Below are 23203 nucleotides of genomic sequence, written 5' to 3'. Positions count from 1 at the left end.
GCATAAGTATTCAGACTCTTTGCTCAGACACTCATATTTACGTCACATGCTGTCCATTTCCTTGTGATCCTCATTGAGATGGGTCTACTCCTTGATTGGAGTCCAGCTGTGTATAAACTGATAGGACTTGATTTGGAAAGGCACACACCTGTCTATATAAGACCTCGCAGCTCACTATGCATGTCAGACCAAATGAAAATCATGAGCTCAAATGAACTGGCCAAGGAGATCAGAGACAGAATTGTGGCAAGACAGAGATCTGACCAAGGTAACAACAGAATTTCTGCAGTACTTACCATTCCTAAGAGCACAGTGGCCTCCATAATACTTAAATGGAAGAAATTTGGGACCACCAGAAGTCTTCCTAGACCTGGCCATCCAGCGTGGGAGAAGAACCTTGGTGACAGAGGTAAAGGAGATCCACTTTGACTGAGCTGCAGAGACGCAGTAGGGAGATGGGAGAAAGTTCCACAAAGTCAACTATCACTGCAGCCCTCCACCAGTCGTGCCTTTATGGTAGAGTGGCCCAACAGAAGCCTGTTCACAGTGTAAGACATATGAAAGCCTGTATAGAGTTTGCGAAAAAACACATGAAGAACTCCCAGACTCTGGTCTGATAAGATGAAGATAGAGCTTTTTGGTGATAATTCTAAGCAGTAGGTGTGGAGAAAACCAGGCACTGCTCATCACCTGCCCAATACAATCCTAAAAGTGAAACATGGTAGTGGCAGGACGACTGGTTGTCATTGAAGGAAACATGAATGCAGCCAAGTACAGAGATATCCTGGATGAAATCCTCTTCCAGAATGCTCTGGACCTCAGACTTGGCTGAAGGTTCACCTTCCAACAAGAGAATGACCCTAAGCACACATCCAAAATAAGAAAAGAGTGGCTTCAGAACAACTCTGTGACCATTCTTGACTGGCCCAGCCAGAGCCATGACTTAAACCCCATTGGACATCTCTGGAGAGATCTGAAAATGGCTGTCCACCAACGTTCACCATAGAACCTGAGGGAACAAGAATCAGTGGCAGAGGATCTCCAAATCCAGGTGTGAAAAACTTGTTGCATCATTCCTAAGAAGACTCATGGCTGTAGAAGTGAAGCGGAGGCCAGGGGGTAGTCTTGGCTGAGGGTGGCACAACTACCATCACATTAACACATTGCAGTCCACACACTTGTAAGTCAGAGTCCATTCCACACCGCCGGGGTTCCTTTTCTTTCAACACCACACAATGACAGTCAGAGTCCAGGGTCATCTGCAACATAACAATTTACTTAGCTTATCCAGTTTAGTCACAGAAGCAGCACAAGATTATTCACAGAATATCACTATTCCGTTCCTGTACTGTCCCTCACTCCTCCAGAAATATCCACCGGATCCGTTGGTGCTGCAGCTTCCTGACTGGTCAGACTAACCCGCTTCAGGAGTTCCCCACCCGCTTCCCTCTCCAAAGGTGAAGTCGTAGAATGGCTTTTCCATTCCTTACTAGGCCGTAGGCCTCGGATATTAAGGGTTGTTCCCACGAAGTTAGCTGCCACCATCTTTATGCTGCCCTGATATTCCTCTGCTACAATGTGACTGTCAGCTTCTGGACCTCTGGGCTCTTCTGCTTCAATGTTCCCTTGGACAAGACTGTCCTGTTCCTGCTCCCGGCTCACACACCCTAACTCCTGGAAGCTCCCCAACTACTCTTTTCCTAGTCCCTCCTAACCAGACAAAATCCTATTGGTCTAACTTATCCCTATCCTATTCTACTATGGTCCCCCTACTGGTCTAAGTCCTACACTATCCCTATATCTTTACAACACATGAACATACTGTAAGTAAAATGCAATACACAATATATAAACATTACATGACATATGAAATATACCAGGGACGTAGGCAATGAGTGCAGGGCATTAAACTGGACCACTGCACACCTTACACTATCTCAAAAGGGTGTTTCTACTCAATACTGGGCAAAGAGTCTGAATACTTATTTATGACCATTAGGGTTGAGCGAAACGGGTCGAACATTTTCAAAAGTCGCCGACTTTTGACAAAGTCGGTTTTCATGAATCCCGATCCGACCCCTGTGCGGGGTCGGCCATGCGGTACGCGACTTTCGCACCAAAGTCGCGTTTCAATGACGCGAAAAGCGCCATTTCTCAGCCAATGAAGGTAAACGCAGAGTGTGGGCAGCGTGATGACATAGGTCCTGGTCCCCACCATCTTAGAGAAGGGCATTGCAGTGATTGGCTTGCTGTCCACGGCGTCACGGGCTATAAAGGGGCGTTCCCGCCGACCGCCATGTTACTGCTGCTGATCTGAGCCTAGGGAGAGGTTGCTGCCGCTTCGTCAGAAGCAGGGATAGCGTTAGGCAGGGTCCATTAACCACCAAACCGCTTGTGCTGTAGCGATTTCCACTGCCCAACACCACCTTCGGTGTGCAGGGACAGTGGAAGCTACATTTTTTTTTTTTTCCCCTCAGCGCTGTAGCTCATTGGGCTGCCCTAGAAGGCTCCCTGATAGCTGCATTGCTGTGTGTACGCCGCTGTGCAAACCAACTGCTTTTTTCAAAGCACAAATCCTCTTGTTCCTTCCTTTCTGCACAGCTATCTTGTTTGTTTGTCCACACTTTTTATTTAATTTGTGCATCAGTCCACTCCTTATTGCTGCCTGCCATACCTGGCTGAGATTACTGCAGGGAGATAGTAATTGAAGGACAGTTCCTTTTTTTTTTTTTTTTTTGTGGGAGATTAAGATTGGCATTTCTGCTAGAGTGCCATCCCTGTCTGTGTCATCTCTCACTCAGTGGGCCATAGAAAGCCTATTTATTTTTTTGCTTGATTTGGGTTCTAAAATCTACCTGAAAAAATCACTACATCAATCAGTGGGAGAAAAATATTGGCCTCAGGGCTTGTGTGCCACTCCTTACTCCTGTGTGTGCCATCTCTCAGTGGGCCATAGAAAGCCTATTTATTTTTTTGCTTGATTTGGGTTCCAAAATCTACCTGAAAAAATCAATAAATCAATCAGTGGGAGATTAATATTGGCCTTTGGGCTTGTGTGCCAGTCCTAAGCGTGCCATCTCTCTCTCTCAGATAGTGGGCCATAGAAAGCCTATTTATTATTTTTTTTATTGGGTTTATAAATTTTCCCTGGAAAAAAAAAAAAAAGTGGGAGATTAATATTGGCCTCTGGGCTTGTGTGCCAGTCCTGAGCGTGCCATCTCTCTCACAAATAGTGGGCCATAGAAAGCCTATTTATTTTTTTGGTTGATTTGGGTTCTAAATTCTACCTGAAAAAATCAATAAATCAATCAGTGGGAGATAAATATTGGCCTCTGGGCTTGTGTGCCACTCCTGACTCCTGTGTGCGTCCTCTCTCACTCAGTGGGCCCTAGAAAGCCTATTTTTTGTTTTATTTGTTTTCTAAATTCTCCCTGAAAAAAATCATTTTATTTTATTTGGTTTCTAAATTATTCCTGAAAAAAATCATTTTTTTTTTTTTTTTCTAAAGTCTCCCTGAAAAAAAAAACAAAAACAAATCAGTGGGAGATTAATATTGCCCTTTCTGCTTGTGTGCCAGTCTTGACTCCTGGGTGTGCCATCTCTCTCTCTCCAATTGTGGGCCATAGAAAGCCTATTAATTTTTTTGCTTGATTTGGGTTCCAAAATCTACCTGAAAAAATCACTAAATCAATCAGTGGGAGATAAATATTGGCCTCTGGGCTTGTGTGCCACTCCTGAATCCTGTGTGCGTCCTCTCTCACTCACTGGGCCCTAGAAAGGCTATTTTATGTTTTATTTGTTTTCTAAATTCTCCCTGAAAAAATCATTTCATTTTATTTGGTTTATAAATTCTTCCTTAAAAAATCATTTTTTTTTCTCTAAAGTCTCCTTTTTAAAAAAAAAAATTAATATTATTAAGATTAATATTTACATTTGCGCTTCAGTGACAGTCCTGCGTGTGTGGCATCTCTCTCATTTGTTGCCACCAACAACAGAGTGTGTAACATTGTGCCTGATTTTCGTTGTGGTCTCACCCACCTGTAAAGGGGTAGCTAAATCATACTGAAGTTATAGCTCACCGTGTAAGTTGTGTGACTGCAACAAATACCGTTAGTTTGGTAACGTTTTTAAAACAATGAGGAAGTCTGGTGGAAGAGGTCGTGGCCGGGGGCGTTCATTGTCAGCTGGTAATGAGGGTAGTGGTAGTGGTGGAGCATCAGGTGGTCGTGGGAAAAAAAATATTGCACCTAAGTCTGGAGCTGTGGAGCCAGGTTCGTCGTCTGGCTACACAAGGCCTCGAACGCTCCCTTTTCTGGGAGTAGGAAAACTGCTTTTAAAGCCGGAGCAGCAAGAGCAAGTTTTGGCTTATCTTGCTGACTCAGCCTCTAGCTCTTTTGCCTCCTCTCGTGAAACTGGTAAAAGTAAAAGCAGCGCGTCGTTAGTGGATGTTCACGGTCAGGGACAAGTCGCTTCCTTGTCCTCTTCAGCAAAAACAACAACAGAGAAGAATGCAGCAGGCGACACAACGGGTTACTCCATGGAGCTCTTTACACATACCGTCCCTGGCTTAGAAAGTGAAGCAGTTAACAGTCCATGCCCATTACAAGTTGAATCTGACATGGAGTGCACTGATGCACAGCCACAGCCAGACTACTATGCTGGTCCTTTGACTCAGACCACAACATTGCCCTCGCAGGGTGCTGATCAAGAATCAGACCCTGATGACACTATGTTGCCCCATCACGAATGCTATACCACCGACCGACAAGGTGACACAGACGAAGTTGCACACGAGCTACAAGAAGAGGTAATAGATGACCCAGTTCTTGACCCCGATTGGCAGCCATTGGGGGAACAGGGTGCAGGCGGCAGCAGTTCTGAAGCGGAGGAGGAGGGGCCGCAGCAGGCATCAACATCGCAACAGGTTCCATCTGCCGGGCCCGTATCTTGCCCAAAACGCGTGGCAAAGTCAAAACCTGTTGGAGGACAGCGTGGCCATCCGGTTAAAGCTCAGTCTGCAATGCCTGAAAAGGTATCCGATGCTAGAAAGAGTGCAGTCTGGCATTTTTTTAAACAACATCCAATTGATCAGCGCAAAGTCATCTGTCAAAAATGTTCAACTACCTTAAGCAGAGGGCAGAATCTGAAAAGTCTCAATACAAGTTGCATGCATAGACATTTAACCACCATGCATTTGCAAGCTTGGACTAACTACCAAACGTCCCTTAAGGTTGTAGCACCCTCGGCCAATGAAGCTAGTCATCAACGCAACATGCCTTCCGGCAGTGTAGGGCCACCATTTTTTGCACCACCTGCAGTATCTGTGCAGGTTTCTTTGCCAGGCCAAAGAAGTCAGGGTCAGGGAATCACCAGTTTCGTAGTAGGAAACACTGCATCTAGGGCACCGGCGGCAACAATACCATCTCCCACCGTCTCTCAGTCTGCCATGTCCACCGGCACCCCCGCTAGTTCCACGATCTCCAGCTCTCCAGTCCAGCTCACCCTACATGAGACTATGGTTAGAAAAAGGAAGTACTTAGCCTCGCATCCGCGTACACAGGGTTTGAACGCCCACATAGCTAGACTAATCTCGTTAGAGATGATGCCCTACCGGTTAGTTGAAAGCGAAGCTTTCAAAGCCCTGATGGACTACGCTGTACCACGCTATTAGCTACCCAGTCAACACTTTTTTTCCAGAAAAGCCATCCCAGCCCTCCACCAGCATGTTAAATAGCGCATCGTCCATGCACTCAGGCAATCTGTGAGCACAAAGGTGCACCTGACAACAGATGCATGAACCAGTAGGCATGGCCAGGGACGTTACGTGTCCATCACGGCACACTGGGTAAATGTGGTGGATGCAGGGTCCACAGGGGACAGCAAGTTTGGGACAGTTCTGCCTAGCCCACGGTCTAGGAAACAGTTGGCTGTAGCCATTCGCACCCCCTCCTCCTCCTCCTCGTCCTCCTGCAGAAGCGAGACCTCGTCCACAGACCGCAGTCGCACAACCACTCCATCCGCAGCTGCCACTGTTGCACACCAGGTCTCCCATTATGGGGCAGCTACTGGCAAACGTCAGCAGGCTGTATTGGCTATGAAGTGTTTGGGCGACAACAGACACACCGCTGAAGTTCTGTCCGAGTTCTTGCAGAAAGAAACGCAGTCGTGGCTGGGCACTGTAGATCTTGAGGCAGGCAAGGTAGTGAGTGATAACGGAAGGAATTTCATGGCTGCCATCTCCATTTCCCAACTGAAACACATTCCTTGCCTGGCTCACACCTTAAACCTGGTGGTGCAGTGCTTCCTGAAAAGTTATCCGGGGTTATCCGACCTGCTCCTCAAAGTGCGTGGACTTTGCTCACATATCCGCCGTTCGCCCGTACACTCCAGCCGTATGCAGACCTATCAGCGTTCTTTGAACCTTCCCCAGCATCGCCTAATCATAGACGTTGCAACAAGGTGGAACTCAACACTGCACATGCTTCAGAGACTGTGTGAACAGAGGCGGGCTGTTATGTTTTTGTGGGAGGATACACATACACGGGCAGGCAGTAGGATGGCAGACATGGAGTTGTCAGGTGTGCAGTGGTCGAAGATTCAAGACATGTGTCAAGTCCTTCAGTGTTTTGAGGAATGCACACGGCTGGTTAGTGCAGACAACGCCATAATAAGCATGAGCATCCCCCTAATGCGTCTGCTGATGCAAAGTTTGACGCACATAAAGGATCAGGCGTCTGCAGCTGAGGAAGAGGAAAGCCTTGATGACAGTCAGCCATTGTCTGGCCAGGGCAGTGTACAGGACGAGGTAGCGGGCGAACAGGAGGAGGAGGACGAGGAGGATGATGGGGATGATTATATTTTTAATGAGGAAGCTTTTCCGGGGCCAGTGGAAATTGTTGGCGCGGCAAGGCCGGGTTCTGGTTTTTGGAGGGACACAAGTGACGTGGATTTGCCTGAAACTGCCCCTCAACCAAGCACAACCACAGATTTGAGAACTGGAACTTTGGGCCACATGGCGGATTATGCCTTACGTATCCTCAAAAGGGACACACGCATAACAAAAATGATGAACGATGACGATTACTGGTTGGCCTGCCTCCTTGATCCTCGCTATAAAGGCAAATTGCAAAATATAATGCCACATGAGAACTTGGAACTAATATTAGCAACCAAACAATCAACTCTTGTTGACCGTTTGCTTCTGGCATTCCCTGCACACAGCGCCCGTGATCGTTCTAACACGAGCTGCAGGGGCCAGCAGACCAGAGGTGTTAGAGGGGCAGAAATCAGAAGTGTTGTTGGCCAGAGGGGTTTTCTGACCAGGTTGTGGAGTGATTTTGCTATGACCGCAGACAGGACAGGTACTGCAGCATCAATTCAAAGTGACAGGAGACAACATTTGTCCAGTATGGTTACTAACTATTTTTCATCCCTTATCGACGTTCTCCCTCAACCGTCATTCCCATTTGATTACTGGGCATCAAAATTAGACACCTGGCCAGAATTGGCAGAATATGCATTGCAGGAGCTTGCTTCCCCGGCAGCTAGTGTCCTATCAGAAAGAGTATTCAGTGCTGCAGGTTCAATACTAACAGAAAAAAAGGACTCGTCTGGCTACCCAAAATGTAGATGATCTAACCTTCATTAAAATGAACCACAACTGGATTTCGAAATCTTTTGCCCCACCTTGCCCGGCTGACACCTAGCTTTCCTATGTAAAGGTCTTGCCTGTGGACTATTCTGAACGACTTTTCCAATCTCGTAATTTGCAGCACCTGATTGTCCAGCATCCGACATATTAACACCTCCCTAAATGGCCAAAGTCCCCACACGGGGCCGTGGTATCGCCACTTGGTGCCAGCACCCATGAGAGTACTGTTTGTCTGAAGAGGTGGGTGTGCCCGCTTTTGGTCGACGGCACTGCCACTAGGTCCCTCATACTACAATAAAGTGTCTGGTGGTGGTGGTGCGCACCCAACGTCAGACACACCGTTGTAATATGAGGGGCCCTGGGCCTGTACCGCCGGCCACAAGACAGTCCCCGCCCAGGTCAAAGAGTGCTCTACCACTTGAAGACACAAAAGAGAATAGTAAAACCAAAAACACTCAGTTTGAAAAAATGTTGCAGTAATCCGCAAGTGCTAGTAAAAGATGTAAAAAACAGGGTATTTGGTTGATACGTTTTTTGCAAAAAATGTATACTAAGCTGCTCTACCAAGCTTCACGGTATACCCTTATCAGAGCAGTCCTAACTAATGTATGCAATCCCTATCTGATGTATTTAAAAACCTGATCATCTGTATATAACCTGTGTGAACAGGGTTCAGAGAGGAAAAATCCATGTGTGCATACAGGGTAGAACAGCTTTTGTGCAGATAGCCCAAGAGGAGTGGTGTAACTCCCCAGTCTTGTAGACACAAGAGAACAATTATGGAAACAGGAACACATGGGCTACTTGCACAGTGAACAAGTCTGTATGATCATGTTCACACACCACCAAGAAACCTGAAGACACAAAAGAGAATAGTAAAACCAAAAACACTCAGTTTGAAAAAATGTTGCAGTAATCCGCAAGTGCTAGTAAAAGATGTAAAAAACAGGGTATTTGGTTGATACGTTTTTTGCAAAAAATGTATACTAAGCTGCTCTACCAATCTTCACGGTATACCCTTATCAGAGCAGTCCTAACTAATGTATGCAATCCCTATCTGATGTATTTAAAAACCTGATCATCTGTATATAACCTGTGTGAACAGGGTTCAGAGAGGAAAAATCCATGTGTGCATACAGGGTAGAACAGCTTTTGTGCAGATAGCCCAAGAGGAGTGGTGGAACTCCCCAGTCTTGTAGACACAAGAGAACAATTATGGAAACAGGAACACATGGGCTACTTGCACAGTGAACAAGTCTGTATGATCATGTTCACACACCACCAAGAAACCTGAAGACACAAAAGAGAATAGTAAAACCAAAAACACTCAGTTTGAAAAAATGTTGCAGTAATCCGCAAGTGCTAGTAAAAGATGTAAAAAACAGGGTATTTGGTTGATACGTTTTTTGCAAAAAATGTATACTAAGCTGCTCTACCAATCTTCACGGTATACCCTTATCAGAGCAGTCCTAACTAATGTATGCAATCCCTATCTGATGTATTTAAAAACCTGATCATCTGTATATAACCTGTGTGAACAGGGTTCAGAGAGGAAAAATCCATGTGTGCATACAGGGTAGAACAGCTTTTGTGCAGATAGCCCAAGAGGAGTGGTGGAACTCCCCAGTCTTGTAGACACAAGAGAACAATTATGGAAACAGGAACACATGGGCTACTTGCACAGTGAACAAGTCTGTATGATCATGTTCACACACCACCAAGAAACCTGAAGACACAAAAGAGAATAGTAAAACCAAAAACACTCAGTTTGAAAAAATGTTGCAGTAATCCGCAAGTGCTAGTAAAAGATGTAAAAAACAGGGTATTTGGTTGATACGTTTTTTGCAAAAAATGTATACTAAGCTGCTCTACCAATCTTCACGGTATACCCTTATCAGAGCAGTCCTAACTAATGTATGCAATCCCTATCTGATGTATTTAAAAACCTGATCATCTGTATATAACCTGTGTGAACAGGGTTCAGAGAGGAAAAATCCATGTGTGCATACAGGGTAGAACAGCTTTTGTGCAGATAGCCCAAGAGGAGTGGTGGAACTCCCCAGTCTTGTAGACACAAGAGAACAATTATGGAAACAGGAACACATGGGCTACTTGCACAGTGAACAAGTCTGTATGATCATGTTCACACACCACCAAGAAACCTGAAGACACAAAAGAGAATAGTAAAACCAAAAACACTCAGTTTGAAAAAATGTTGCAGTAATCCGCAAGTGCTAGTAAAAGATGTAAAAAACAGGGTATTTGGTTGATACGTTTTTTGCAAAAAATGTATACTAAGCTGCTCTACCAATCTTCACGGTATACCCTTATCAGAGCAGTCCTAACTAATGTATGCAATCCCTATCTGATGTATTTAAAAACCTGATCATCTGTATATAACCTGTGTGAACAGGGTTCAGAGAGGAAAAATCCATGTGTGCATACAGGGTATAACAGCTTTTGTGCAGATAGCCCAAGAGGAGTGGTGGAACTCCCCAGTCTTGTAGACACAAGAGAACAATTATGGAAACAGGAACACATGGGCTACTTGCACAGTGAACAAGTCTGTATGATCATGTTCACACACCACCAAGAAACCTGAAGACACAAAAGAGAATAGTAAAACCAAAAACACTCAGTTTGAAAAAATGTTGCAGTAATCCGCAAGTGCTAGTAAAAGATGTAAAAAACAGGGTATTTGGTTGATACGTTTTTTGCAAAAAATGTATACTAAGCTGCTCTACCAATCTTCACGGTATACCCTTATCAGAGCAGTCCTAACTAATGTATGCAATCCCTATCTGATGTATTTAAAAACCTGATCATCTGTATATAACCTGTGTGAACAGGGTTCAGAGAGGAAAAATCCATGTGTGCATACAGGGTAGAACAGCTTTTGTGCAGATAGCCCAAGAGGAGTGGTGGAACTCCCCAGTCTTGTAGACACAAGAGAACAATTATGGAAACAGGAACACATGGGCTACTTGCACAGTGAACAAGTCTGTATGATCATGTTCACACACCACCAAGAAACCTGAAGACACAAAAGAGAATAGTAAAACCAAAAACACTCAGTTTGAAAAAATGTTGCAGTAATCCGCAAGTGCTAGTAAAAGATGTAAAAAACAGGGTATTTGGTTGATACGTTTTTTGCAAAAAATGTATACTAAGCTGCTCTACCAATCTTCACGGTATACCCTTATCAGAGCAGTCCTAACTAATGTATGCAATCCCTATCTGATGTATTTAAAAACCTGATCATCTGTATATAACCTGTGTGAACAGGGTTCAGAGAGGAAAAATCCATGTGTGCATACAGGGTAGAACAGCTTTTGTGCAGATAGCCCAAGAGGAGTGGTGGAACTCCCCAGTCTTGTAGACACAAGAGAACAATTATGGAAACAGGAACACATGGGCTACTTGCACAGTGAACAAGTCTGTATGATCATGTTCACACACCACCAAGAAACCTGAAGACACAAAAGAGAATAGTAAAACCAAAAACACTCAGTTTGAAAAAATGTTGCAGTAATCCGCAAGTGCTAGTAAAAGATGTAAAAAACAGGGTATTTGGTTGATACGTTTTTTGCAAAAAATGTATACTAAGCTGCTCTACCAATCTTCACGGTATACCCTTATCAGAGCAGTCCTAACTAATGTATGCAATCCCTATCTGATGTATTTAAAAACCTGATCATCTGTATATAACCTGTGTGAACAGGGTTCAGAGAGGAAAAATCCATGTGTGCATACAGGGTGTGGTGCTCTACCACTTGCAAAATTTTCTCTCACAGCTCCACCAATGTTTAGTCTATGCGCTGACATCCTTCAATGCCTGGCACTGTCAATACCATTGTATTGACATTTTTCTTATGTTAGGCCTTCGAAGCCTGTCTACGGTCACTCCTTCCACTAGGCCTCCACTGACCTGTCTACTGCCGCCCGTGTTCCCCTGGAACCAATTGTAAATTGCCTACAGCCAGGCCAATTTATTATGTTAGGGCTTCGAAGCCTGTCTGCGGTCCCTCCTTCCACTAGGCCTCCACTGACCTGTCTACTGCCGCCCGTGATCCCCTGGAACCAATTGTAAATTGCCTACAGCCAGGCCAATTTATTATGTTAAGGCTTCGAAGCCTGTCTGCGGTCCCTCCTTCCACTAGGCCTCCACTGACCTGTCTACTGCTGCCCGGGTTCCCCTGGAACCAATTTTAAATTGCCTACAGCCAGCCCAATTTATTATGTTAGGGCTTCGAAGCCTGTCTGCGGTCCCTCCTTCCACTAGGCCTCCACTGACCTGTCTACTGCTGCCCGGGTTCCCCTGGAACCAATTTTAAATTGCCTACAGCCAGCCCAATTTATTATGTTAGGGCTTCGAAGCCTGTCTGCGGTCCCTCCTTCCACTAGGCCTCCACTGACCTGTCTACTGCCGCCCGTGTTCCCCTGGAACCAATTGTACATTGCCTACAGCCAGGCCAATTTATTATGTTAGGGCTTCGAAGCCTGTCTGCGGTCCCTCCTTCCACTAGGCCTCCACTGACCTGTCTACTGCTGCCCGGGTTCCCCTGGAACCAATTTTAAATTGCCTACAGCCAGCACAATTTATTATGTTAGGGCTTCGAAGCCTGTCTGCGGTCCCTCCTTCCACTAGGCCTCCACTGACCTGTCTACTGCTGCCCGGGTTCCCCTGGAACCAATTTTAAATTGCCTACAGCCAGCCCAATTTATTATGTTAGGGCTTCGAAGCCTGTCTGCGGTCCCTCCTTCCACTAGGCCTCCACTGACCGGTCTACTGCTGCCCGGGTTCCCCTGGAACCAATTTTAAATTGCCGACAGCCAGCACAATTTATTATGGTAGGGCTTCGAAGCCTGTCTGCGGTCCCTCCTTCCACTAGGCCTCCACTGACCTGTCTACTGCTGCCCGTGTACCCCTTGAACCAACATCAGAAAATATAAAAATAAGTATTTTGCTTATAAAAAAGAAAATACTGGAGAGATATCAAATGCAGACATTTTAACATTAAAAACAAACACATACAACAAAAATCTGGTACAGTACTAAAAATGGCCACCAGCTGCAATAACTTTCTCCTGCAAGTAGTTAACTGAAAGTTTTTTTCAATTTAAAACACAGATATGGCATCCACCGAGTGTTGTCCTGTCGCGTCTTCTTTATATTATTGCCAAGAAGATGCAAAACAATGAAAATAATAAAATCATTATTTACCAAAAAAATAGAGTATGTCAAAACCACATTGCAAATAAACATTCATTACAAATAAAGAAGCAGGGCGCGTCCGAGGGTGAGTATATACCTAATAAGAATATAATCACCCTCGGACGCGCCCTGCTTCTTTCCGACAGCCTTCCTTCCTAAGAATCAGCCCTTCCGTGGTGTAGAGAGAGGGTGTGTTACACTCCAAGGTGTTCCCCAGGTTGCCTTTCCTGAGCTTCGATCTTCATGCTCTCGTTTAGTAGTTGTCGGAAAGTAGGCTGCATTAGGCCTACAAAATGGGTATGGGGTGGAGAGAGATGGTGTGTTACACTCCAAGGTGTTCTCCAGGTTTCCTCGCCATTGCTTCGATCTTCCGACTCTCGTTTAGTAGTTGTAGAAAACTACACTGCATTAGGCCTACAAAATGGGTATCGGGTGGAGAGAGATGGTGTGTTACACTCCAAGGTGTTCCCCAGGTTGCCTTGCCATTGCTTCGGTCTTCCGACTCTCGTTTAGTAGTTGTAGAAAACTACACTGCATTAGGCCTACAAAATGGGTATGGGGTGGAGAGAGATGGTGTGTTACACTCCAAGGTGTTCCCCAGGTTGCCTTGCCATTGCTTCGGTCTTCCGACTCTCGTTTAGTAGTTGTAGAAAACTACACAGCATTAGGCCTACAAAATGGGTATGGGGTGGAGAGAGATGGTGTGTTACACTCCAAGGTGTTCTCCAGGTTTCCTCGCCATTGCTTCGATCTTCCGACTCTCGTTTAGTAGTTGTAGAAAACTACACTGCATTAGGCCTACAAAATGGGTATCGGGTGGAGAGAGATGGTGTGTTACACTCCAAGGTGTTCCCCAGGTTGCCTTGCCATTGCTTCGGTCTTCCGACTCTCGTTTAGTAGTTGTAGAAAACTACACAGCATTAGGCCTACAAAATGGGTATGGGGTGGAGAGAGATGGTGTGTTCCACTCCAAGGTGTTCTCCAGGTTGCCTTTCCTGAGCTTCTATCTTCAGGCTCTCGTTAAATTGTGGTTAAATGGAACAACTGCATTTGGCGTACTAGTTGGTTTGGGGCCTACTAACAGTGTCTGCCGCTCCTTGCTGTTCTCCTGGTTTCCTGTCCTGAAATTCCGTTTTCAGGCGCTCGTTAAGTAGTTGTTAATGTTAGACTGCATTTGGCCTACTAGTTGGGTTGGGGCCTACTATCGGTGTCTGCCACTCCTTGCTGTTCTCCTCCACTGAACAAAGCTGTGCCGCCTGTTTACTACGGTTGCCAATTTTGAACTGCATTTCGACTACTTACTGATTTGGGCCTACTCTCTGTGTCAGCCTCTCATTCCAGTTGTCCTCCACTGCAATGCCCCCTGGTTATTCCTGTGTTACCAATTTTGAACTGCATTTAGCCCACTTTATTATTTGGGCCTATATCTGTGTTTCCTCCTCATCCTGCCCATTGCCCAGCCAGTGATAGATGAGTCTGCTGGTACATTGACCCATAACGCAACATTCCCAGTGCACGCTACACAACAACATTGTGACCCTGCTGAAAGTCAGGTTGCTCTTCCCGCATACCATACCACCTTACACGGGGACAAAGAGGAAGGTGCAGATGAAAGTGCAGGTTCCTTCATCAGGTGGGGGGAGGAATACTAGTTGGCGACATCACTGGCACAGGGCCTCTCATAGTACGCAAAAGTGTTGCTGCCGGTGGGAGGCGCCCCCGCCGTGCAAACACACCGCTGTACTTTGAGGGGCCCTGTGCCAGTGCCAATGCCAACGAGTGGGCCCCCCCTGCTTGCTCAGGTTCACAGCACTTGCAAAGTTGAAATACTTACCTCTCCCTGCTCCACTGCCGTGACGTGGTCCAGATTTCCTGGGCCCACTAATTACTTGAACCAGCCCTACCCACCACAACTTTAGCCAAATGACCCCCAATTTCAAATGCCTTCCAATTATTATAAGGTAAATTACGCTTGACAAGCTTCATTAAGAAGAATGGATGGTTTTGACATTAAAATGGGCACTCTAGGTGTTTTCCTGGCCCCCACTCACTGCCGACTATGCTGCCCCATTGACTTGCATTGGGTTTCGTGTTTCGGTCGATCCCGACTTTACGTCATAATCGGCCGATTTCACTCGACCCGACTTTTGAGATAGTCGGGTTTCGCGAAACCCGGCTCGACTCTAAAAAGGTCAAGGTCGCTCAACTCTAATGACCATGTGATATTTCAGTTTTTTTTTTTAATAAATTTGTTTCAGTCAAGATGGGGTGCAGAGTGTACATTAATGAGAAAAAAAGAACTTTTTTGAATTTGCCAATTGGCTGCATTACAATCCATTTTTACAGACCCCCCACTACTGTGTTTTAGGCAGCCCCCAAATCTAAGAAGCATCATTGTCAGAAGCTCTCTGTCCTCTCCAATAGCTGCAGGAACATTTCCTTGCAACCAGAAAAAATGTAAAACCTGTTAATTAATAATGACCACGGACAAGGTAAAGATCCCCAACTCACATCAGGACTACAAGATCCCAGGTACTTTCAGCTGCGACACTTCTAATGTGGTGTACCTAATTATTTGTACCAAATGTCCAACTGGGGGACTGTATGTGGGGGAGACAGGGCAAAAGCTTAGAACGAATTCTCATCACCACACAATAAGAGAAAAAAGAATCGATCTAATTGTAGCAATACATTTTTGTCTCCCAGATCACAGCATTATGACATAATAATAATAATAATTTTTATTTATATAGCGCCAACATATTCCGCAGCGCTTTACAAATTATAGAGGGGACTTGTACAGACAATAGACATTACAGCATAACAGAGATCACAGTTCAAAATAGCTACCAAGAGGAATGAGGGCCCTGCTCGCAAGCTTACAAACTATGAGGAAAAGGGGAGACACGAGAGGTGGATGGTAACAATTGCTTTAGTTATTCGGACCGGCCATAGTGTAAGGCTCCGGTGTTCATGTAAAGCTGCATGAACCAGTTAACTGCCTAAGTATGTAGCAGTACAGACACAGAGGGCTATTAACTGCATAAAGTGAATGAGAACATGATGCGAGGAACCTGATTTTTTTTTTTTTTTAAATAGGCCACACAGGGATCGTTAGGTTAATGCATTGAGGCGGTAGGCCAGTCTGAACAAATGAGTTTTTAAGGTACGCTTAAAACTGTGGGGATTGGGGATTAATCGTATTAACCTAGGTAGTGCATTCCAAAGAATCGGCGCAGCACGTGTAAAGTCTTGGAGACGGGAGTGGGAGGTTCTGATTATTGAGGATGCTAACCTGAGGTCATTAGCGGAGCGGAGGGCACGGGTAGGGTGGTAGACTGAGACCAGAGAGGAGATGTAGGGTGGTGCTGAGCCATGGAGTGCTTTGTGGATGAGGGTAGTAGTTTTGACATGAAATTACTTGTATTTAAAGGTAATTTCAAATCTCAGAGAGACAGAAGAGTCTGGGAGTGTAAGCTGTTGATGACCTGTGACTCAGTGCAAGAATGAATGTGTCGCATGGATTTATGTCTTTTTACTAGTGTTGAGCGATACCGTCCGATACTTGAAAGTATCGGTATCGGATAGTATCGGCCGATACCCGAAAAATATCGGATATCGCCGATACCGATATCCGATACCAATACAAGTCAATGGGACATCAAGTATCGGAATGTATCCTCATGGATCCCAGGGTCTGAAGGAGAGGAAACTCTCCTTCAGGCCCTGGGATCCATATTAAAGTGTAAAATAAAGAATTAAAATAAAAAATATTGTTATATTCACCTCTCCGGCGGCCCCTGGACATCAGCGGGAGGATCCGGCGTCCGGCACGGCTTCTTTCTTCAAAATGCGCGCCTTCAGGACCTGTGGAATGACGTCCCGGCTTCTGATTGGTCGCGTGCCGCCCATGTGACCGCCACGCGACCAATCAGAAGCTGCGACGTCATTCCTCAGGTCCTAAAAGGCGCTCATTCTAGGACTTTAGCTGAGGAATGACGTCGCGGCTTCTGATTGGTCGCGTGGCGGTCACATGGGCGGCACGCGACCAATCAGAAGCCGGGACGTCATACCACAGGTCCTAAAGGCGCGCATTTTGAAGAAAGAAGCCGTGCCGGACGCCGGTTCCTCGCGCAGATGTCCAGGGGCCGCCGGAGAGGTGAATATAACAATATTTTTTATTTTAATTCTTTATTTTACACTTCCGATACCGATACCCGATATCACAAAAATATCGGATCTCGGTATCGGAATTCCGATACCGCAAGTATCGGCCGATACCCGATACTTGCGGTATCGGAATGCTCAACACTACTTTTTACATCAATAAAGGAATTTGCTCCTCAGACCGTGTGGGGGCATCATAACAAAGAATCAGACCCCAATCAGAGGACAATAAATCATTCACACGCCTTATCTATGAACTGTTCCAATATTTCTGGACATAAACATTTTAGCACTCTCACATAATGGTAGTTCTGCTTCATGTCACCTGTCTTATCTAGGTCATTTTTTTCTGGGCTGTGTTGTGCATAAATATGTGTTTTTTCAGAATGTGTATTAGTCTATGCCTGATGAAGGGACCTGCGTAGTCTTGAAAGCTTGAAATTTGTTACCATCTTTTCAGTTAGCCATTAAAGGTATCAACCACAGAGGACTCTCAATTCAAATATTATTTTACCTACTGGCTAACACGGTACAAAGATATATATCTTCCCTGTATGAAATTTCAACAAATTCTTGATGTGAACATAATACCATCTGTAAAAAAGCTGAATTTGAAAAGAGGATGGATAATGATCCTAAACACATGTCAAAAATCCACAACACACTCCCTCAAAAGGCGTAAACTGAAGGTTTTACAATGGCCTCACAGTCCCCCGATCTGAACATCAATGAAAATCTGTGGCAAGACCTCAAAATAGTAGCGCATGCAAGATGACTCTGAAATCTCACAGAACTGAAAGAATTTTCCAAGGAAGAATGGATGAAAATCCCTCAAACAAGAATTGAAAGATTCTTTGCTGGCTGCAAAAAGTGTTTCCAAGCTGTGATACTTTCAAAAGGTTGCTACTAGGTACTATGCATGCAGGGTGCCCAAACATTTGCATTGGCCCACTTACTTTTTGTAATTTTTAAAATGTAGAAAATGAAAAATGTATATATACAGTATATATACTGTATGCATTTTTTTATTTGCCTAAAATGCAAAGGAAATGTGTCATCTCTAACTTTAGGCCTTTCAGAAATAATTTCATCTTCAACTTGTTTAACTGTTCACAATAAACAGTTAGCCATTAAAAGGTATAAACTACGGAGGACTCTCAATTCTAAATATTTTTCTCAATAAACAGTTATTTTGACCATGGGTGCTCAAACTTTTACATGTGTATATACTGTATATGAGTCAATTACCACAAAATCTTCTCAAATACTTGATACAGAAAGGACTTCCACTTCAATACAGTGGAATAAGTTCCAAACTGGCTGCAATTTTTTGTTTTTGTTATATACTGCATAGTAGTACAAAAATAAATCCTCGGCCATCTGGGCAATATCTAAACACATTCAGTCAGAAGCTCTGAGCCTTCTGCCTAGCACTTCAAAACAAAGCCTAGTTCATACCATTCACCATATTAGTCAAGGGACCAAAATCCTGTGCTTGCAAATTGATCTCTAGCTTGTGCCATTATATTATATTATATCTTATATATTTAATTGCATTGAGTACAATTGTCACAAATGTCAAATCTTTGCAATTTGCTTCTTATTCTAGGAATTTGTACGACTTACAGTAAATGATATTATGACGACTTATGTCACTATATTAACTGGTGACTTCCTACAAGCAGTTTTTGTACGTTTTTTTAATTATTGCTGGTGCTGGGATCTGGAATATGGATGGGTATGTAACAATTTTGTCTATAATTTCAATCTTATGATCTAGGGTTTTCTTCTGTAGTTATATTTATTGTATGGATCATATGGAATTACACCTTTTGGTGTGGTTTCCTACTCAAGCATAAAAGCTACATTTTTTTAACATATTGTCAACAATTTATTGAAACTTTGCAAGAAAAATAAAACTTTATCGACATTAAAAAACTTTTGTAAAGAGCCTGTAGGTGACATTAATTGTCTATTGAGCTTAGTATGCTCTGTTGGTAATATAGGAAGATCTCAGGGGCGGACAAATCATTGGTGCATCCTGTCTGGCCGCACAGGAGCACAAGCAGGTGGAGTTGAGCATTATGATTACAGATGAGCGAACTTGCTTGGAAAACATTTGCCAATCTCAAATTTGGCATGAACGTAGCAAATTTGGATTCGTGTTCAGTTTCCCTAGCATTTCTACTCAAAGTCGGAAAAATTTGGTCACAGTCCAGTAATCATCGCATTTCCACTAATGCTTTTGTTATGACTTTGGCTAATATAGTTGTCCTGTATGATGGGGGACGTGTTTGATGAGGGGTGGGGTTGTGTCTAGGTCAGACGAGATGCGGAGTGTAATTCCTTTTTTTCCTCTTTTTATCTTTAATAACTTAAAGTGTCTACCTTCCGGCAGCAAATCAGGGTGCAGGAATCATCCACAACATCATGAAACAAGGTCTTCCGCAATTGGCTGCCGAACTCACATGTCCTTAGCCATATAAAAAGCGGACATCTTGTTTTGCTGGTGCCATTTTCTCAGTGTTACAGTACAGGGAAGGCGCTCCTGCTGCTGCTGAAAGTCAACTTGGCTAGACAATAGGGACAATAGAGAAACTTGGCACTCAAAAATACTTTAGCTTGATAGTTATTTAGTCAATGTGCAGTCATAGAGACAAAAGTTGAACGTTTTCGGTCCACGTCCGGACCTTCATCAGAACAATTATACTGGTATACTGGGAAATACGTATATCCTGTCAAAACTGGTTCCAACAGAGTTTTCAAAGAAGCCTGAATGCGAAGAGGAATCCTGAATGTGTCCACGCACATGGAGGGCGACAGAAGTCGCGTGGTGAGTTGCGCAATTAGCTAGATAGGATCCTGTCCTGTATGAAATTGATCTTCCAGCATCTAACTATATCGTGCTAAAACTATGATGCAGTTTCAGGAGGTTCCATTTGCTAATCCAAATTGTTTGTGATAAAACTATGTTTCAGTGAGAAATCAGAAGGCCAGATTTCTACTTAAAAATTGTTAGACCTAATGTTGGGGTGCAGTCAGGAGGCCCAATTTGCTAATCCAAATCATTTGGGATAAAACTGTGTTGCAGTGAGAAATCCGAAGACCACATTTCCTCTTAAAAATCTTAACAGTGTTGTTCAGGCACACTATGTAATAAAATAAATCTTGATTGTTCAATTAGTAACAGGTGTGGGCCTAAGATTGTGAAACAGCAGCCTACAAGAGGGGAAGGGTACATATGACATAAGGGGAAAAAAGCAAGGTCATGTTGCAATTAAGAATAGGCTTGTTGTTTGATATGTACATGGGTTAGGTGTTAATGTTAATGAAAGCTCAACTGAACAAACACCATCTCATCCTATCCAAAGGCCACTAACAACATCTGTTACTGAACAGGCTACTCTACTCCACTTTTATGGCAGCTGCACAGTGATACGCCTTCTAGATTAGGGCCAGAAAGAGCATGTGCTCCATTGGATGGCAAGCGCTGCATCAAGTGGCCTATCTTCCCCTTCCTCCACCTTAACATCACACACAGTACAATCCCCAGAGTCACAAATTTCTATTCCATGGTGTGAGGCAGTGACTGGTGTTACATGTGAGGTAACATGAGTAGAGGTCTTGGACATGCTGGTTGTCGAAGGCAGATTTAGGTAAAACCTGTTCTGTATTTTTAAACAGACTGCAGGACGGTAGTGGTGCAGTCCGTTTCATTCCTGGATGGGTTTTCCATGTGGCTGAAGGCCTCAGATTCTAGTTAAAAACCCTGCAGTATAAGGGTTGGGTCTGTCAGGTTCTGAGACAATGTCAGTCTGGTGTTTGGAGGAGTACAGAGCAGAAGGCTCTGCAGCACTCCACCTGTGTGAGGCAACACAGGCCAGCAAAGCCAAACAACCAAAGCAGCTGAAAAGCCTGGCACCCCACAGAGTACACAGCAGTGCAGTCATCCATGGCAACTGGTCTCAGGAGGAGGACTGGTGTGTTTAAAGACTGTAAACTGGAGGATATGGTTCCCAGCTGTGATCCGGAGGATATCATGTGCTGTGTTTTTCTGAGTTGAATATCACACCCAGTACAGTCCACAGAGGGAAGAAATGCAATAATTTGACTATCGCATGTATGAAACTTTACATGCACAATCAACATGCGTTACTCTGGGAATACCACTGCTTTAAAAAGCGGACCAGTGGACCTCCACTACCATCAGCCGCCCCATCAATCACTTCTTCCTCATCTTCTGTTACCATGTCAAATATTGTGACACAGGTCTCCGACAGCTTAAACTCGGGTTTTTTACCTGCTCCAGTCACGCTGACAGAGAGCCCCCTGTCAGCTGTAATGGAAGTGGATATGCCTGCTGTTTTTGACCAATCTCAGAGAATGAGCACATCACAACTTTCTAAATCCACCATAACATCTCCGCCTGCACCTTCTCCATGGTCCAGCAGTTTGTCCGGTTCACTGTACTCCGCTCTCTCTCAGCACTGCAGCCAGCCCATGGTCCTGCCATTTTGGTCACTTAAAAGATTGTATTCTCCTACATATCAAAAATCTAAGAGGTTGAACTCCACTATCTCCAATCTGTTGACCACGGAAAAGCAACCTTTCTAACTGGTAGATACAGACGGTTTCTAAAAGCTGATGGCCATTGCAGTCCCCCTGTACCAGTTGCCCAGTCGCCATTACTTTTCTAAGAAAGTTGTGTGTTATGAAAGGCAATTCAGTACTACAATGTACATAGCGGTCAGAGCACATACAGTGATCTGACAATAACCCAAAATCATAGAACGAGCTCTGAGACGTGGGAACTCTGCAGACCGCAATCCCTAATCCTCTCCAAACAACACTAGAGGCAGCCATGGATTGCGCCCAACTCTGCCCATGCAACTCGGCACAGCCTGAGAAACTAACTAGCCTGAAGATAGAAAATAAGCCTACCTTGCCTCAGAGAAATACCCCAAAGGAAAAGGCAGCCCCCCACATATAATGACTGTGAGTTAAGATGAAAAGACAAACGTAGAGATGAAATAGATTCAGCAAAGTGAGGCCCGACTTTCTCAACAGATCGAGGATAGAAAAGGTAACTTTGCGGTCTACACAAAACCCTAAAGAAAACCACGCAAAGGGGGCAAAAAGACCCTCCGTACCGAACTAACGGCACGGAGGTACACCCTTTGCGTCCCAGAGCTTCCAGCAACAAATCAGACAAGCTGGACAGAAAAAATAGCAAACAATTAGCAAAGAAGAACTTAGCTATGCAGAGCAGCAGGCCACAGGAATGATCCAGGGAAAAGCAAGTCCAACACTGGAACATTGACAGGAAGCCAGGATCAAAGCATTAGGTGGAGTTAAGTAGAGAAGCACCTAACGACCTCACCAGATCACCTGAGGGAGGAAACTCAGAAGCCGCAGTACCACTTCCCTCCACCAACAGAAGCTCACAGAGAGAATCAGCCGAAGTACCACTTGTGACCACAGGAGGGAGCTCACAACAGAATTCACAACAGTTGTGCCTGCGCTACACTAGCATGTCACAGACAACATAACCTGTCCCTTTACTAAATCTATGTCTGCCAGGGTTCTGTTTCTGCCTCCTCCTCTACCTCCTCTACCTTAATGAGACACTCTTTCCAACAGTGCAGAGTGAATCACCACCAACGCCATACTGCACAGCCAACACTTGCCGCAATCAGGCAGTGTTAAAATTGACATGCCTTGGAGATCACAGTCATACAGCTGAAGAGTTGTGGACAGCTCTCCAGGCCAAGTTTGGGCAATGGCTGTCTCTGCTGAACTTGCATCCAGGGAAGGCCGTGTCCTGTTATGATCTGGTGGCCTAGGAGCAGCATGAGATGGACTCTGGAGAAGGTGGTCCCTGTACTGACCGCAAACCCTGAACCTAGCAGCGCAACTAGAAGTAGCCGTGGGGGGTACCTAACACTCCCTAGACTGTTGTGAGTTCTGTTTTTGGGCTCCCTCTGGTGGTTACTGATGGTACTGGGTGACTTGTCTTTCCTGGGTCTCTGGGTTCCACCTGTTCCATCAGGATATGGGAGTTTCCTATTTAACCTGGCTTTGCTGGCATTTCCTCGCCGGTTATCAATGTATCCAGTGTGTCTTGTTACCTCTGCTCCCTGCTCCTAGAACCTTCTGGTCAAGCTAAGTTT

At 44.7% G+C, this 23203-nt stretch overlaps 1 protein-coding gene across 1 annotated transcript in view; it reads left to right on the top strand.

Annotated features, from left to right (window-relative positions):
- LOC138670712 (transmembrane channel-like protein 1) overlaps window positions 1–23203 on the top strand; it is a 181687-nt gene that overhangs the window by 123627 nt on the left and 34857 nt on the right. The window contains exon 13 of the mRNA XM_069758357.1: window positions 18643–18771. Within this exon, the coding sequence (XP_069614458.1) occupies window positions 18643–18771 (129 nt within the window). The remainder of the gene's footprint in view (window positions 1–18642; window positions 18772–23203) is intronic.

Source organism: Ranitomeya imitator, chromosome 1 (assembly GCF_032444005.1).
Source record: "Ranitomeya imitator isolate aRanImi1 chromosome 1, aRanImi1.pri, whole genome shotgun sequence".
In the NCBI taxonomy this organism is placed as follows: domain Eukaryota; kingdom Metazoa; phylum Chordata; class Amphibia; order Anura; family Dendrobatidae; genus Ranitomeya; species Ranitomeya imitator.
Note: the sequence above shows the minus strand (reverse complement) of the source record. Positions and strands in the feature narration are given on the sequence as shown.